This window comes from Helobdella robusta (assembly GCF_000326865.2).
Source record: "Helobdella robusta unplaced genomic scaffold HELROscaffold_20, whole genome shotgun sequence".
NCBI classification, from domain to species: domain Eukaryota; kingdom Metazoa; phylum Annelida; class Clitellata; order Rhynchobdellida; family Glossiphoniidae; genus Helobdella; species Helobdella robusta.
Window position 1 is genome coordinate 2,208,866 of NW_008704084.1, and position 19,201 is coordinate 2,228,066.

The 19,201-nt window shown below is 32.3% G+C and overlaps 1 protein-coding gene across 1 annotated transcript; it reads right to left on the minus strand.

Moving 5' to 3' along the window:
* Nucleotides 1–1,769: 1,769 nt before the first annotated feature.
* Nucleotides 1,770–13,897, minus strand: HELRODRAFT_111136 (hypothetical protein). The gene is made up of 18 exons (XM_009018096.1): nucleotides 13,813–13,897; nucleotides 12,862–12,901; nucleotides 12,677–12,745; nucleotides 12,533–12,598; nucleotides 9,515–9,561; nucleotides 9,250–9,339; nucleotides 8,947–9,094; nucleotides 7,917–8,081; nucleotides 7,621–7,688; nucleotides 7,424–7,507; nucleotides 5,977–6,458; nucleotides 5,619–5,705; nucleotides 5,191–5,490; nucleotides 4,654–4,757; nucleotides 3,761–3,962; nucleotides 2,851–2,940; nucleotides 2,266–2,574; nucleotides 1,770–1,895 (listed from the first exon to the last, which is right to left on the minus strand). The coding sequence occupies exons 2-17, from the start codon at nucleotides 12,892–12,894 to the stop codon at nucleotides 2,324–2,326; spliced, it is 2,286 nt and encodes a 761-aa protein (XP_009016344.1). The 5' UTR covers nucleotides 12,895–12,901; nucleotides 13,813–13,897; the 3' UTR covers nucleotides 1,770–1,895; nucleotides 2,266–2,323.
* Nucleotides 13,898–19,201: the final 5,304 nt, after the last annotated feature.

Genomic DNA, 19,201 nt, shown 5'->3' on the forward strand with positions numbered 1-19,201 from the left:
TATTCTTTTCTTCTCCCGCTCACCGCTCTTCTGGTTCGGTGTTCTCATCATCAAACGCAACCGCAACAATATACACCAGCATACAACAATATAAATATACAACATTAACCAAAGTACAAGTCCCTTTCAAAAAAAATTCTATGTAAAAAAACTAAAAAGAAATTAGAAAAAACTGCACAATACGTTTTAACCCATTACATTACGGGCCAGACATATTTCTGCTGAGCGCAGAGTAACTAAATTTAATTTAGAACAACTGATTTACCTAGTTAGAAGAAAAGAACTAAATTTAGAAAATATTTTATTATGTGAAGCTGTATAAAATGTTTCAAAAACGCAACAGTAGTACTTTAAGGCAAAACATTTATAAAAGATTTTTATGACAATTGTCATAACATTTTGTATGAACTGGAGCAGTCTGACTGTGACAATGTTCTAACATCTACTTCTTTATTTTCTGAATTTGTCTGAAGAATGTGTCCAGTTTTTCCTTTTTCTGTTCATTCAAAGACAATATTTGGATAGAAGATGGCCGTCCTAGAGCAATTAGGTGTGTTAAACTTACAACTTTATCATGGACTAATAGTATTAGTTCATCACAAGCTGCAAGAAGCGAAATAGCTAAATTTCTTTAAAAACTCAGCAAATAAACTTTTTGATCAATTAGATTACGACATAATCTCCAAGCATATTAGACTTTGCTATGTCAATGAATTTGGTGAAAATTGCCCACAACCATTTTATCCTTCTATATTTTTCCTGTTTATGGTCACACACTGTCTACCACTCCCATATTTGTTGTAATTTGCAATGAGCTTTGGTCGTGGAATTCTTTCTTCTTTTCCTGAATATCTGCGCTGTTCAGTGGCCCAATTCCCTCCCAGTTAGACACCGTGACTGCAGAGTTACCATTCCACAGCGTTAAAGACTACTAAATCAATTAATACCTTCCTCCTTTTCACAAACTGAATCATATGTGATGCAACACAATTTTGCATTCTTTGTTTTCACTGTATTGTACAAAAAAATTATAAAAAAAAATACATTGGACTACTGCCGCGTTTTTGCAACATTATTTTTAAAGAAAAAATTTTATAGCAAAATTGAAATATATTCCCAACTCATTAGCGCCGACCGCGTCAACAGTTCAAATTAAATAAATATATTTTTAACCTGCACTTATTAGGGGTGCAGCGATTAGGGGTACAGCGACGACACTGTTCTCACTAATTTCCAAGTAGAATTTATTTCTAATGGAAACAATACGGTAGAGCAACACTTGTGTGAAATGCCATGACGCGATAGATTGCGTACGACCCTGGAGATTATCAGTTTCGAAAAAACTAGTTAAACCCTTAGGACTTAAAATTGGAAATACAAACCACGTAGATCAATCACGAAACTTGAAGAGCAAGAACTGGGAGGCCACATGGTGGCGATCAGAAACAACTAGCTCTCCCAATATTGTCAGGAAGTTGCAATATACTTAAAAGCCCAACTCATTAAAAATTACCAATAACCAAAACGGAACATTGGAAAGCCGCAAAAACGTGAACGCCATTGGCGTTAAGCTAACAACCTTAGAGCGAGTCATCGAACACACCTGAAAGATATCACCACAACGCCAATCGTTTCCTTATTGAAACATCACGCTGGATGTCTGCCAGTCGGCGCCGACCTTACGACCGCCACTTAAGTACTACTTGTCCACCCAATCTCGATTAAAAAAGGCGACTAGTTAGGATACAAATTTCACGATCAAAAAGTAAAACATTTAAAAAACATACATTTTATTTCTATTTAAAAAAGAAAAATTGAAGATTTTTTATTTTCATAATTATGTTGAATTGAAATCTTGGTATGTTCTGACGTTTTGATCAATTTTCTTCACACACCTGCATAATTGAAAATAATTCTATTTTTATTCAGTCACAATTGTTAAGAAATTTTACTATGAATAGTTTAGAGAACGCACTGATGGAAGCATTTAATAACCAGAGACCATTATTCAATATTCATCTGACAGCAGATCACTATTTTTACTATTTAAACTGAAAATCAGAACGGAAAATAACGCGGCATAAACATGAAGCAGATTACTCAGTAAAGCCTCAGGTTAAAATAGACAGCATCTGTGAGAACCTAGCAAAGAGTTTACCATTGCCCTTTAAATCCACTTCAAATAATCCATAAGAGGACAGAGATAAACAAAACTATCAAATAGCACAAACATAAAATGAAAAATGCAACGAAAAATATACCAACATTAAATTGATAGAATATTAATGGTTAATTTAAAAAATGATGAGGACCACGATGTTGGTTAGATGGCTGGTAGACGATGTTCAGATGCTGCTTCAGTGTGTTGCCTGCTCGATGCAAAGCCAGGTGGAGGGTACCTGGATGTATGCTGCTGCACCCAACTTGAACTCGATTGCGGTTCAGTGTGCATTCCATAATTGTGGTAATGATTGTTCTGCTGTCGGTACTGAAGATGGTTGTGGTGTTGGATGTGGCACGATGCATCAGCAGCCAGGTCGCTGTACTGGTCCATCCATCTGGGAATAGACATGCCTGCATGATGATGATGATGCATTCACCAACATTCAAAAATAAATTTTATCAATGATAGCCTATATTAAAAATGTACATTTACTGTTAACATAACGGCGCTAATTAATTAATTGATCAGGAGATTGTGGCATCCGTTGATGTAGTAAAATAAAAATGGTGATCGAGTGGATTAACGGTGAAATGGTATTAACCGATGAATGAGTAGTGGGGTAGCTGTTTGTGTTATTTGAATGAATAGACAAATGAAGACAAGCACACAGGCAAAGAAGAACGAACCATCTGTAACAACCCCGGTGCTGATGATGGCAGGGTCTGATGTGATGCTCTGATTTGTGTTCAACATGCTGCCTCCACTGTTTAACCAGTCTGCATTTATTTATTTATTTGTTTGTTTGATGTCATTTAAAATTAATCATTGTTTCTTATCTCAATGTAATTTTTGTTTCATGCTCTAAATTTTTGCTTATATTTTATTGACCAAGTTATTTACAATTACTACAACTACCAAAAGTTTTATTTGATTTCAATTTTCTAACAATTTTTTGCATGGTAGTTTCATTTAAGTTAATATTACCAACAATTGAAATCAACTTTTTTTAAAGCAAAAAACACCATTACAATCTGTTTGTAAGAGGTGGGCCTACGGTGCGTCGTGCTTCCCAAAAATAACTAAAGTGGCTAGAAAGTATCAGGCACTTCCTGCTATGCTTGTGCCTGCCTAGTAAAATTTTCTCCAAACCTGGTCAGATCATAAATGACCGGCGAAACGGACACAAACCCGAACATGCGTCATAACACGCGAGGCGGGTAATTTTGTTTGAAAGCTTATTTCAACATGTTATTAACATTTTAATTGTAAAAATGTGCCAATAAAATGGGATGTAAGATGGAAATTATTACCGGGTGGACTTTTATTTGAAAAAAATCGAAATTATTCTACCTTAAAATAAGCAAAATTGAAAGTGAATTGATTTTACGACATCAAACCATCCCTAGTTATTTTAGAAAATTCAGAGATAAAAAAAAAAGAAACAGAATAAGAGCGTGAATGTTTTAATGTGTTTTTGAAAAAAAAAGAATATTTTGTAGCCATCGGATCAGATTGCCCTACCTACTGCACGTTTCATCACCATCATCATTATAAGGAAAAAAATAATTTTACTAAAGCGGAATGAATGATGCAGACCTGTATTGTCTTGAGAGTGCAGCAAGTTATGATATGAATTGAAACCATTTTGTGCTGGATGTATTGTGATGCCACCTGCGTGTACATGGTTCCTCCTCATTTGCTGCTGCTGTTGTTGGAGTGTACCAGCAGCTGACGTTTGTGATGGAGAGAAGCTGATGTTTATGTTTGGTAGGAGTGCCTTCAAGTTGTCTTGCCAATCCTTTTTAGAAAAATTTTTTAAATATTATATTATGACAAAACTACAAGATCTGTCTATTCATCATGAGTAACAATGGTTTTCATGGTTTCAGATGTTTATTTAATAATAATGACCAGATTGTGTAGCATACAGACCTGCACATCTACAAACTTTACATATACTTCCCAGAAATTTATCCAGTGCCAACAAAAAAAAAACGATGTTCTAATGTCTACAGTTAAAATGTTTGACAAAGAGACTTAAATTGTTCGTCCACGGTCTATGCCGTTTTCGCGCGTTATAATAAATTTGAAAATGTTTTTAAATTTTTCATATCTTAAATTCGAATTTTTTAAAAGAGAAAAATTATTTATTTATTTTCTTCTGCTTGCAAACGGCTTACAAAACGGTTAAAAAATCTAGTCCGCAACTAAGATACTTGGACTAATCGGGACTCAAGTTATGTGAGACAAGTCGTCAATGTAATATAGAGACAAGCATCAACAGTTGTTAAGCGAGAAAGATCAAAAATGCAGCTAGTTTGTAATGACACATGGAGTTTTTGCTAAGGTTTGCTTATTGCAAGTAACGTTTTGGAATAAACTTTTATTAAATATAAAAATTAAACAAAAAATTTGTTATATAGAGATTTTCGTTGTATAAAAGTTCGTTATAAGGAGGTCCGACTGTACATAAATTAAGTTACAAAAACCTGACTCACAGCACATTCAGAATTTAACACTGAATCGTCATTGTTGTAGGACTTGCTTGAGGACATGAAGTCGATAAGTTTGCTGCCACTGCTGTTGTGTCGAACTGAATAGTAGGGAAACAGTGTCACTACTACAATTTCATTTGTTAATGTTCATTAATAAAAAAAATTATTACGCAAATGTTTTATCATAAAGAGCTCAATGACAGTGCACATAAGTCTAGCAAGTTTAAATTTCAAATTTTAGTATGCGCAAAAAAATTTACAATAAATTTTGCATTTATAAAAATTTTTGTGGTTTAGTTAGCAATATTGTGCATATAACGGTGTAAACGTAAAAAAGAATCACGCATTACAAAACAGTTAATGAATTAAATGCCAAATAATGATTGAAGAACCATCACAAAACATTGATAATGAGCCAAGAATAAATTGAAAATCTGCAATTTAGAACCAAAGCCATATAACAAATAAAACAAAAGACACATTTTGAAACTGAGGCAAAAGACACTAGGTAATAATTGAATTGAAACTTACTCTGATAGAAAGATTTTCCGTTGATCGTGCCCCAATGAAGTTGCTGCTGTTGCTGATGCGGCTGCTGTGCATAAGAAGGTTGCTGTGTTGACGTTTGGAATGAATTAAAGAGAGAAGCATTGTGATGATTGTAATTATTTGGGATTGCCTGTGTTGCAGTGAGTGCATTCTGGTTCATGGCATTCATCTTGTTGACTGCAGGCATGTGCGTTCTATCAAAAATGTTCAAGTTTTGAAGCATCTTCTCCTTTTCCATCATGTCAGCCAGCCCTTTCGAGCAGACATCCCATGGGTCAAACCCTGTTCAGTGAGTGTTCAATTATCATCAAGAATATGCTACATAATTATTTTCTGATAATAATATTACTATGCATGCAGCTCATCTCATTTATTAGTGAATGGAATACGTAAATGGAAACATAGCGTACCTAAATCATCTTCGTTGTCGTCATCACTATCCTCATCTTCATTATCATCCTTGCAATTTGGATCACCATCTAAAGTGTTCGCATTTTCTATTTGGTCCATTGAACAAAGGATAACAAAAATCAATTATTTAATTTTAAAATTATTATCCTTATAATAAATTTATTTCTTTTTATGACCTGTTATTGAATAATTTAATTAGGCAAGGACGAGGCATGTGGATCTAAATGCTCATTTCGAGGTTAGAGTCATTCATTTGAAGCCCCACTTGAAATGTAACATACAACAACTTCACAGAACAAGCCTTAACAAGCATCAATGAATAAAATGAAAAAATAATCAATGAATTGTCGGTAATACCATTTGTTGGTGATGAGGAGTCAACATTTGAAAGTAGGAAACCATGTTGCTGTGGTTGTTCGTCTGATGTTGTTGTTGTTGTTGTAGGTTCAACTGCCTCGCTCGCTGTGTTGTTGTTTGCTGTTGTATATGATTTCACTTGTGTTTCTACGATGGAAGATGCTGTTGTTGATGTTGATGTGGTTGAGTTTGCTAAGTCATCGAGCAACTGGATTCTGTTGCTGTTCTCAATGTAATCGATGTTGTCAAGTAATCCATTATGAACATGGGCGTTTACATTTGAAGTTGTTGATGATGCTGTAGTTGATGTTGCCGTAGTTGAAGTTGTTGTTAGTGGTGATGTTGTTGTATTTGTGTCAGGTGTCTCAGTACACGAAGAGGATTTATGGATAAGTGATAAGTCTGCGACGTCAGGAGAAAATATCGTCAGACGACTCGGAGATGTCTGATCACTTGAGCTTGGGCTGGGACTTTTTGATTTGCTAGATTAAAAATATTCAAATCAACAATATAATTGATCTATGTTCATTGGTTGTGATTTATTACACTGAAAATACAAATCAATGATTGATTCATGCCCACATGTTAACTCCTAAAATTAATCGTTTTTCAAACATTAAAAAGTGTCAGATACAAATAAATTAAATCTGGGCTTAGTAACCAACAGTTGACAAAAAAGAGCAGTGAAACAAAAATATCACCACGCTAACTAATAATTTACATAGATGCACTCAAGTTTTATTTATTACCATCATCAAGCAAGGCTGTATTTCTATTAGGCATAAAAGAGTTTGCCCTGCTATTAAACATAAATGTCGATTTAAATTAAGTTAAACAACGTGTAGAACTGAAAGCGTAATAGTAATTAGGTTTCATCCTTTATAATTACTGCGGGCCAACCAACACACCTTGGACACGACCTCCAATGAATATGTGCAGTTCGTTTGTATTCACTACATGCAGTAACCACAAATGACGAAAAGAGCAGTGAAAGAGAAATGTCAGCAAGCAACTTGCAGTGGCAGCTCCTCTTCAACTAATTTGACTACTGCTGTTAGAAACGCTTCTCACCAAATAGTTGTCGTTGCTTCGTTATCATCATCCAAATCAGCACAACAAAGGCTTATTACATCTGGAAAACTAACGTCCCAATTGCACTTAAACTTATACAGGTTTGATGCCAACACCCTTTAATAAATTCATTCTAAATTTTTCCAAAGCTTTAGACACTTTCAATCGTTCTACTTATGTTTGTGAGTAGAAATACTAGGTGGCACCTTCACCCCACTCTCTCTCAATATAACTCTTCACAGCAGTCCCACCATTCCAAAAGGTCTTCAGACATTTCAAGCACTCAAAATAATTTGCTCACGTGGGCTCACACTAATCAGCAACCTAGTTACAGCATAAAAACATCAACTGTGAACGACAATGAACAAAAATCAACCTATTCGATATCCTTATGCTTTCCGTCGCGGGAGGGTTTTGAGAATATTGCTCAATTAATTTCTGTTCATATTGTAAATGCTTCCTGCAGTTGAATGTTAAAAAAAATTCTTCAGAGTTAGCTGAACAATGATAAATTGAAAATTATAGCTAGATGAATCAACAGAACAGATCAACAGAGATCATAAGAAGTCAGACCCTTGTTGTATGTCTTCCTTTGAGAAACTGGCTGCCTCATCTCCGAGATCATGAAGGTACATGCAGTCCTGTTTGACATTCAACCAATGCAGCAACTAATGCTTCAATCAACCAATAAAACAATCAGTGTTTCAATCAACCAATGCTTCAATCAACAAATCAATCGATCAATCTGTATACCAATCAGTCAGTTAATACAATGATCAAGAAATCGATACCTCACCAATGCATCAATCAAATTAATTGATAATTAAAAATTTTAATAAATTCCCAGGAAAGAAATAAAAGCAACGAACAGTTTTGGTGCACTGTGTGCCTTTGAGAAAGTGGCTGCAATATTTGGTTGTACCGAGGGAGGCTTTTAATGTTCTGTTGTCAACTTGTAGGTTGTTGACGACAAGAATGGCATGGAGCGCATCCTCAGGCCGTAGGTATGTGACGTAAGCACTTGCGCTCGGACCCTGATGACGTTCATTGTTCGTCGATCGGTCGTGAGTTTTAAAGCGTTTAAAAATGAAAACATGTGCAATCATGCAAGCAGCACACATGTTAACACATTTCGAAAAACAAAGTTCTCAATGATTGTGCTAGGTGTTAGTGTCTGGTGATTTAAAAGTAGTCAAAATAATCATGATAAATCAGATGGTCCAAGCCGATACAATTGTAACTCTTCACGCTTCAAATCATTTTGCATATATACAAAACGTCCATTGTTCAGTAATTAATAATATAAGCATGCGTTTGCATAAATGTTCACATGTGAACAAATAAATGTACAATGAGTAAACGCGTACACACAGGGGTGTATACAAGTATGCACATAGATATCTCATGTGTTTTAATTCCATTAGGTTTTTGATTCCGCGCATGCTGACTGCATGTGAAAAATGTGCTGTTTTGATTTGATGTTCGATACATATTTTAATATTTCTAAAAAGTTCCGGTCCAGCGTTTATTTTTTGACACACACCAAATATTATACTGCGGTAAACAAGCATCGGTTTTCAAAATTTTGAATCGAGATCTCTATACTGTATCGTTATTGTATTGGTATTTTGCGTTATTTTTGACGGCGTCTCAATCGTCTCATATCATTCGAGACAAAAAGACGATATCGTATCGAATCGTATCATTTCAAAATAATAACGAGACACAGACTCTTAGTTTATAGATAAACTAGGCGTCTGTTGATGCAACTTAAATTGAGGCAGATAATGCTGTTGAGCATTGCTGAAAAGTGATAAAATATTGAAAAACCAGCAGCAAAACTAATTAAAAAGAACAATGGTAATGGAAACAATTCTTGGAAAGAAGCAGTAAAAAGACCTGAGATCCAATGTAAGAAGTACTTTGGTTGATGACTACTTTGTGTATTTTTCCAAACTTACCAAAGTACTCGTGCCTTTTCAAAACTTCAGCGTCAGCCAGTCTTTGGGAAAGACCCACAACGAACACCAGATTCTTCTGTACGACCCTGTCGATAAATAATCATTCATATTGAGGTTATTTGTTTTTCATTTATGTTGCACAATTTAGATAAGGTTGTCTGCACATACTTCTTTCTATCTTGACTTTCTGCGCTGTTGCCAAATAAAAGTTGGAAATAAAAAAAGTTATGTGGATGTGTACCTGACATTAGCCAGATGTTTTCTATTCTCAGCTGATTTCTGTTTTCTTTGAGATTCTTTTTGTCTCCTGTCCCGCTTGATGTTGTGTATTCTGAAAATTTGACATTTCAAATGCACAATCAATAAATTTCGAGAAACCACAAATGAAACAAAAAGGTTTCAATTGTGACGTTTTGAAAGTTGAGAACTGAAATACTTAAAATACGAATATTTTAAAATGGAATTGGTATTTGCGTTATTTTTGACGAAAAATAACATTTACTTACTCATCTTCTGTCAGTGGTTTGAATTGTGCTGGATCTTCAGGGTAAGGCTGGTTGAATTTGAAAAAAATGATACAAGTTATTTTATTATAAACTATTGATTCAATTCATCATGCAATGAATGACTGGTAATATTTCGCCATAAACATATTTGGACGGCGCGATGGTGTAATGGCTAAGGTGCCTGGCATTGTTGATGCAGTGTCCGGGTTCGAATGCAAAAAGATCCCCGCCTATCACATGCAAAAGTGTGTGATGCGTTGATTCACGTGTATTTATGCACCGTGTGTTTGTTGTAATAATGATAATGCGCCTCAGTCGCTTGCCATGGCGCTATATAAAATGACATTATTATTATTATCATAAACCTGGACTGCAATGAGATTTGATATTATAAATATGACCCATCATGTAAACCTGAGAAAGCCAAAAACCTGGCTCACCAGGACGCAAAAGCACTGAAGTGTGAAAATAACTACTGTTTTATTTTTACTGTTTCCTTTTACTACTGTTACTACTATTACTACTACTACGTGAAAAACTAACCATTACATGAATAATCGCTATACTAGTGGGATCATATTCCGAACTTACACAAAGCAGCTATAAAGGATAACTAAAGTGCATCATCAGTCCTTGGTCGTTAGTAAATTGTAAAGGTTTCCCTTCTAATACAACAACATTCAAGTAATCTTAAGAAGCAATGAAAGGATATCTAATTCAGGTTAAATCTATTTGTGGATTACCTACCCCTTGTCAGAGAGTGAAGCTGACAACAATCAGACAGAAAAGTTATATCGTTTATGGAGTTTTAGTTAATTTAATTTTGATTTATTTAATAATTTTGAAATATCCAACATCAGCTCAACTTTATCAGCCAATGTGGCCATCTATCTTTCTTTCAAAGTATAAAGTTTGTTTTAAGAGGAAATATATTTTTAAAATAGGTTTCCTTCAAAAGTGAACATCTTGAAATTGTTCTGACAGGTTTGGTTGAACTTGAATATATGAAATTTGCCCATTTACTTCAATATTAACTCTGGTGGTAGTTATTGAGATCGTTAGTTGTTGGCACGCAGACCAGCTCCAGTTTGTGGGATATAACTTTGCTTTACAGTATATTATATAAATTTTATCATAAACAAGAAACCATAACATCAAATCATTAATTATGGATGCGTTTTCATGGGTGTTTAAATAGCTGAGATAGGAATAAAAATGTTTTGAACTTATTTCACAGCAGAGTGGAAAAGCAGTCTAGCAAACCAGAATTTAATCTTTTACATGACAGGAGTATTTGAAAGAGAATAGAACATTTCATGTTATGTAATTATAATTTCTCTTAGGATGAGGTCCGTGCATTTATAAAATTGATTCAATTATGCATAGCTACTTTTTATTTAAAAAAAATAAAATACTAAAAAACTGAACAAGAATAAAGAAACCCAAAAAATTATTTTTTTAAATTTATTGATAATTTTCATAAAACACTGGGGTTATTTCTTTGCTCTTCAATATGCCTTTGCTTTAGATCATTTAACAGCTATTCTATGTTTTTGAAAGTTAGATTTAAGGACACAAAATAACAATTGCTCAAAATAAAAAATTTCAAAAACTAGGCAAGAAAAATGAAAAGTGCATATTTTATGAAATAACTTAAAACTTAATTAACAAGTAACAAAAAAGTTATATGACTAAATCTGGCATCATTCATCGATTAGTAAAAATTGTGAAACTATTACCATGCCTACAATGTAAAAACTTTTGAATGAATGGAGATAAAGTTAACAATTCCTTCCTAGTAATTTATTTTTCACACGATATCATTAGTGAACTAAAATATCCAAATAAAAAAATATGATGAAACAACTTCACAAGTGAACCGAATATGAACAATAATATTTGTTCATCATGATTTATGAAGAGCTATGTACTGAATAACACAACTTTTTGACAAAACTTAAAGTTTAAACAAGCATTTCGCATTACAATTTTTCACGCATGTCAAGTAAATTTTTTAATATTAAATGAAAAAACCAAAATCTGAAACAGAATTTAATACAACATGCAAGACAATATTATAAAATGAAGAAAATAAATATTAAAACAAAAATGAATATACATAGAAAATAAAACCATGATTCTATAAACTAACAATTGAACAAATCAATTAGTTTAATAATATTTGAAATTACAAATTTTTATATCATAATAAAAAAAATAATCAGCAAAAAAAAAAGTTTACAATATGTGCAAAATTATTGTGAAATTAAATGGAGCAAATATTTGTACATTTTAATCCAGGTTTACATTTCTGGCAGATGTTTTCAAATGTATATCGTGACATATTTTGGCTACTGGAATAACAAAGTAACTGCTTTTTTGACCCCGTTTTAAAATAAAAAATCATTTTTCTTTTTAAATTAATCCTTGAAGTAAAGCCATAACTTTTTTTTATTATTCCTTTTCGATGATTCTTTGTATTATATTTTTGTTCAAATTGAAGATAATTTTTAAAAATCTCTGCAAATAAGCCTGGATAAAAATTACTGGCATTTCATCATAAAGCTACACTGTATTTCATTCAGAATAAATTTTAAAAAAAGATAATTTGTAAAAACTGGGAAACAACTTTCCAAATTTTTAGCCTAGCCCCAGATACTAACTGTGAAAACATCTCTTGGTAGACTTATGGAGTTTTCAAAGATAGAAGAAGAAGAAGAAGAAGAAGAAGCAATATAACATTATAACACTTATTTTTATACATAATTTTTTAAAATGAGAAAAATACATACATTCCTAAAACTCATCTCACTATCTAAAATCTTAGTAATTTAATAAACGAACTTACACCAGCAACCACAAAACAATTTCCAGCCTAAAATAAGCAGCAAATTACCATTTTAACAGAAAGCACGTAAAAATACGAAAAATACAAATGAATAATAAATAGTCCGATCCACAATGGATGGAGACTATAAACGAGGATTGATTGAAATGAATAATAAATGTACATAATACCTTTCTGCAAGCAGGACATAAGCCACTTTCATTCGTTCTTATCCTATGCCAGCAAAATCTACATATCTAAGGTGTGGCATTAAAATAATTCAACTTATTTTACATCTAGACAACAAAAAATTTTAACTAGCAAGAATAAGCAACCTGATAGCCACAAGTGCAAGGGATAAAACTCAAATCATCCACTTCAAAAGCCTCCATGCACAATGGGCACTGCAAATGGCATCAAACAAAAATTGAAAATATTAGTTTATAATTAATGGAAATAGAGGAATATATAGACATTTCAATTAAACATTTGATGTAATAAAATCACATGTGAAATTCACCTCAGGTAATTCTTCTTGCATATTTGTTGTCATATTGGATCTGTGAAAATAAAGCCATCACTTTATTTGGTATAATTTTTTATTAATTAACTATAATCTGACTGTTAGTAACATTCATTTTAACAAAACAAAATCATTCTTCACTCATTACTACCTCTACTCAAATTACTACTAATGCCACGCTGGATGTGTGCAATTGTGTATGATAAGTATTTATTTACAAATGCATATGCTAGCTAGAGTTGTATGTTTCTTTGTTTATTTTATATTTTCCTATTTATATTTCGACTGTTTATTTTATTAGTTTCTTTTTTTTTATTTTTCACATCTTATTGATTATTGTCTTGTTAATTTAAAATCGTTTTTTGCTTTTCAAATAGATATTCGCAATTAAAATTAAATTGGTTTTGCTGAAAATTATCTTTTTAACCTCTTTTAAATTAATTAAGTTAAGTTTTAGTCATATTATATTTTTTTGTGTTTTTTTTATATTTCTGGATGGCCATATAAAAGTTCTTTAAAACTTCCTCACATTCCAGCCTCTTCTGAATATTATAAGTTAGTAATTGAATTTAAAATCAGTAATATAGTAAAGTATAGCAAAGTAAGAATATCACAGCAAAAGAAGCAGCCGTATAAACAACATTGCAGTGATTTTGACAATATGACATTTTAATTTAAATACAACACGTAAAACATAAAACCTGATTTGACACGACAAATCCGTAGAAAGTATAATAAAAGAAATCTAGGAATGGTTTGTTTCAGAAATTAGTGGAACCATCGAGAGAGAGATTGAGGTAGGTAAATAAATGGTAGTAAACAAACATCAACAACCCACTTACACATCAACAAACACAACGACAGCACTAATCGGCTTTTATTAACACACAATTAATACAATTTTAAAGTCTTTCACAAAGGTAAAAGATGACAAAAGAATTTCCTCACGTTAAATGGAGATTTATCCTTTCGACTATTATTAAAACAATATTCTTCGCCCTTTCTTCGTACAAAATATGAAGATACCGGGAATGACAATTAACTGATATAGGTGGCGCTGTGTGAAAGATTAAGCCAGACAAGTGAGAACTGTTAATGGCGCTAAAATGTTTAAACTGGCAAAAAAATGTAATTTAGTTAATAAATTTAAAAAATATGGCCTGACAAAATGTTTGATAATTTAAAAAAAATTCAGATTAATAAATTATTTCTTTTCCAGGTTGCAGGTTTGCATGTCTTAGCATGTCAACTGTTTTTAACGTAAGCAAAAAAAATACAAATTGTAATATATGAATAAAGCAAATATATGCAATCAAGCTTGAAGGTTTTGTCATCGAAATTGTCCCACTACGTTTTTTCAATTTTATTCAGTTTAATGGATACAAAAGCACAGTGACGCTACACTTAAGCTATAAATTCTGTGGAGTCTTCACTTTCCAACCAGCTAGGATATGAATAACAGTTGGTATTAACAATCTATCACTCAATGATCCTCCTTTGTCTATCGGGGGACCGTCGAGGCCGATAGTGTACATCTATAAGCATGCTTTTTACATTTATTTTTTCTTTTTTTCTTTCCAAAAACCTTTTCTATCTTTGGCCAGTTTTATTGAATTCAGAATACCAACACTAGTCCATTCAGTAATGTCATCTATCCATTTCTTTGCAGGTCTACCAACTTTTTTCTTCCAATCTCTTTTCCTCATAAGTACCATCTTAATCAATCTGTCTTCCCTCATTCTACAAATGTGATCACAAAATCCCAATTTTTTTTCCTGACTTTGTCATATACACTTTTTTGTCTTCAAAGTTGATTTCTGATGGTTTCGTTCTTTACTTTCTGCCTCTAACCGATTCCCAACAAATTTCGGTAACACTTCATCTTAAATGCTTCCAGTCTGTCTTTGTCTCTTTTCTTTATTGCCCATGTCTCACATGCAAAGAGCAAGCTCGGAAAAATGCAAGATTCTATCATTCTCAAATTTGTTTTTATAGATATATTTCCACTTTTCCATATTTCCTTCAATGATGTGAACATTCCCTGGGCTATTGCTATCCTTCTGTCGATTTCTTTGGTACAGTTGTTGTCACAGGTTATAAAACTGCCACGATACCCAAACTGGCCTACTTGTTCGAGTTTTTCTAATTCTATCTAAAATTCCGCATTGTTTTTGCCTTTCCCGGTAATCATCACCTTCGTTTTGTCTTTGTTAAGATGCAACCCGTAATCTTTTCCACCAACATTTGGTATTAACAAATTGGATATAATGATAAAACTGCCTTCTGGTCAACGATCAAAAATAATGTAGTTTTATAGTTCAATTCATTGTTTAATAACATGGTCATTACATGTAAAGAAATCAGCGGTTTTCTACCTGTGGGTCTCAGCATCGTCTGGAACAGTGCCATGCTCACTAACCCCTTTTCCAGCTACACTGAACGAACGATGCAATGTTCCCATTTTGTTTAAAATGGCGTTTTATTTTAATAGAAGCTCAGATAAAAACGTTGAAACGGAAATTTACGGTTATAAATATGCACGAAACTTCTGTTATTAAAAAGACTTATCAAAAGCAACAATTAGTAGTAGGCCTGGGTTGTTGCTAACGTGTGTGCGCTCCGTCATGCCTATTGGGTGTTGAAATGTATTTTTTAAAAGTTTAACTATATAAATCTCAGTGCACTGGATATACACAGCATGTTTCCAGGTGGTGGAAGAAATAAAACAAACTTTTTTTAGTATATTCACCTAGTAATTAAACTCCTGAACCTGAAAATGTGTAATTCTCTACTGGAAATTCCGATGTTTTTTATATTAACTTCAAATGTCCAAATAGTTATCATTGTGTACTTCTGAAGACGACGAATATTATTTGATTGTTGTTGGAATGTGGCGCAGGTATATGTACCTAGTGAATTTAGGTGGCAGTTTTTACACAAAATTAATGTACTACTCAATTCTTTGAACATGAAAATATATAATTTGGTAATGGAAATCCGTCGTATCTGAGTGACAGTTACTTGAATCAAGCGAATAGTTATCATCATAATGATGATTCGTCATTATTACTGAATAAGTACTATAGTTCGATTTTTATTTTGAATGTGGCGCTGATTTAATTAATTAAGCCGGTAGTTTTTTCTTAGATTCGCAAAATACCCAATCTTCTGAGCATGAAAATGTGGTAATGAAAATTCGGTAATTGAAATCCTTATGTTTTTGACATAAAACGTTCGATTAGTTTTTAACGTTTTACTGAAACCAAAATCGTTTTACTAGAGTTCGATTTTGTTTTGGAATGTGGCGCTGATATAGTGAATAGTGAACAAGGCTGGTATTTTTTTTTAGATTCATACAGTACTCATCTCTTGGGCATGAAAATGTAAATTTGTCAATGAAAATCCCGATGCTTTCGATATATAGTATCTTGAATTGACCGAAGAGTCATACTCATATCTTTTATGTCATATGTCTTACTCACTCATATATCTTAATTCTACACCAACATACATGGTCTTACTTAGCACGCACTATAGTTGGATTTTTTGTAATGTGGCGATGATATAGATGCTTGTGGCTTGTTATGTTGCTTCGTTTATGTTGCTTCAGATTCGCTGTCCGTCAAGAAGTAGATACAAAAATAGTTGCCAAATAGTTTTGAAAATTATAACTATTTTTATTAGTTTAGTTGACTGTTTTCTTGCTATACGCTGATAACATATGAATTTTATTTTAAAATGACTTTTATAATTAAAAAAAACAGTTGAAAATTTCTATACCGTAAATTCAGTAATATTCTGATTAGAAATATTTATATGGTATTCTGATGTCAGTTTAGACTTAAGAAACATTAGCTTTTTTAAATGTACTTGGCTTTAATAAAATGAAATACTTCAATCGTGTGCATTTTTCAGTTTATAAATCATGTTTAAAAACCATAAGTCAAAAAATGTGCTGTTTAAAATATTTTAGTTTGGCAACTAAAATATTTTAAACATTTTTACGAAATTTTTTTCACCTAAACCAGGCACGAAACTACAAAAATATGGTTACACTATTAGTTTGCATTGCGACCATTTAGTTAAACTCTGCCCGTCGCTGAATTATTGTCTTTTATTATGTTTTAATAAAGTTGTTGGATGAAGATCCACGTACGGTTTTAAGCTGCGAAACAACTTCGTGCATATAATACATACACGCCAGTATCCGAGTTGCAATGTTACAGTTACTTAGACCTATTATCGAAGCTTGTTGTTTGGTCTCGCCACACCTTGAGAGATGAAGCATTTTAAGGCAAGGATATATGGATATTATATATTCATATTTTAAAGATTGAAAACCGCTGATGTAGATGCGTAGACATCATTGTTCGATTGTTTATTTAAAATTGATTCTGTACAATGAAATTTGTCAGAATAATTAAATATTAGAAAAATCGAGATTTCTAATATAGCTAACAGAAAGTTGAAAGGTGACAGCTACACATCAACGTGCTATGCAAAACCAGGTAAAAAGTCTAAGCCTATTTCATTATGGGGACAAAAAAGTTAAATGAAAATAATACATACACGCAATGTTCCAGTCATTCTTCTCAAATCCAGTAGTGTACCGAAGAAGGTCGAAGGGGCGGTCCCCTTAGGCGCCGGAGTGTAAAGGGAGTCTAAGGGGCTAAGAATAATAAACAACTTCAAACTTTCAAATTTTTTTTATAACAATATTTCTAATGGATTCATACATTAAAAAACCATATGTCATTATTTGTAATTTTTTATACGTATTTTATGCCAACCAAGCACATGGATAAACTGGCTAGATTTTTCAATTGTTTTGCTGTCAACTCAACATATTATATTTTAAGTTATGTTTAAACTATTTTAAATATTAATATAATACTATTTTTAGAATTATTTAATATATTTTTGAGTATAATTTAACAAACCACATACACGACAACTTTCATTAAATAACAAGGGAAATTTGTAGTAGTGTGATCAAAATTATGCTAAAGATTTTTTTGCTTTTTATGTCAATTTCTGCTCGATTTTCTACATTAAACGGTGTTTTTCTGACTTTTTGAAGTATATCATTATAAATAACTCATTTTATCATCGTCACATTCCAAAAAAGCATGAAAATATAAAATATGATAATGGAAATACGGACTTTTTTGATATATAGTAATTTGAAATGACCAATGTTGTTATTACGAATTACTGAAGATTAGGTCGATTAAATTTTGAAATTTTGCTCTGATATAATGGATGAAGCTACCTTAATTAATATTATTATTTTATCATTATTGTTATTATTATTATTGTTACTGTTACTCAGCAGTGTTGTTGAAGTCGATGCAGAAGTTTATTTCTAAATCAATTTTGATAAATACACGGCTGACCATGATCTTGTTTACACTCACAAAATTGACACATTGATTTATTTGTTTTTGTTTTTTGCCTCTTTTCCATTTTCCATTTATATTTTTGATATGGACATATGTCATCCTGGCTGAGTCCATCATTTATGCTATGGTATGTTATGTTAATATGTCTATAAATAAATAAATTAGCAATATTCACGCTTGTGTTCAGTCATGCATTTAGTCATAGCATTGCATTGGTTTGACGCTTTTGATTTTTACACACACACACACACACACACACACACACACACACACACACACACACATACACACACACACACACACACACACGTCATAATTTATCTGGTTTAAGCATACATACAATCAGTGCCTTAACTATAATACCATACATAAACAGAACAAAAAATAATAGTGAAACTCATATACCGACAATATAAACAGAAAGGAAAAGAAAGAACATACATACATACACACACCAACACACAACACACACACACAAACACACATATGTATATATATATATATATATATACATATATATATATATATATACACTTATACACATATAAAATAATTCTTCCTCTTTACGCAACGGGCTGCACAAGTTCTACAAATAGAAGCAGACAAATTTCCCATAAATTTTGGAAATCCCCATCATGCGTTATTTCCCTCGTTGTTTCGTTGTTTCATTCAATTTAATAATGATCCACTCAATCGTTCAACTAGAAAAAACAATTTCATCAAGTTTACGGTGTTTTTTATTTTAAAATAAATAATATATAATACATGAATGTTTTGTTGTTAATAAATGGTAATACTTGATATAATTTAATTTCTATAATTAATCAGTTTTTATTAATTTTATTGGAGGAAGATATACTCCACAACATTTTAATTGTTTATCAATCAAACAGCCAAAAATCAAACATGAAAATCTAACTAAATGTAGCCATTAT

Bases quoted from the DNA above. Each gene is read 5' to 3' on its own strand.
- HELRODRAFT_111136 (XM_009018096.1), bottom strand. From the start codon at position 12,894: ATGACAACAAATATGCAAGAAGAATTACCTGAG. The intron at 12,599-12,676 runs GTTGCTTATTCT...GCCACACCTTAG, and splicing joins CTTGCACTTGTGGCTATCAG to ATATGTAGATTTTGCTGGCA. The intron at 2,575-2,850 runs GTTCGTTCTTCT...ATCATCATGCAG, and splicing joins CACCGGGGTTGTTACAGATG to GCATGTCTATTCCCAGATGG.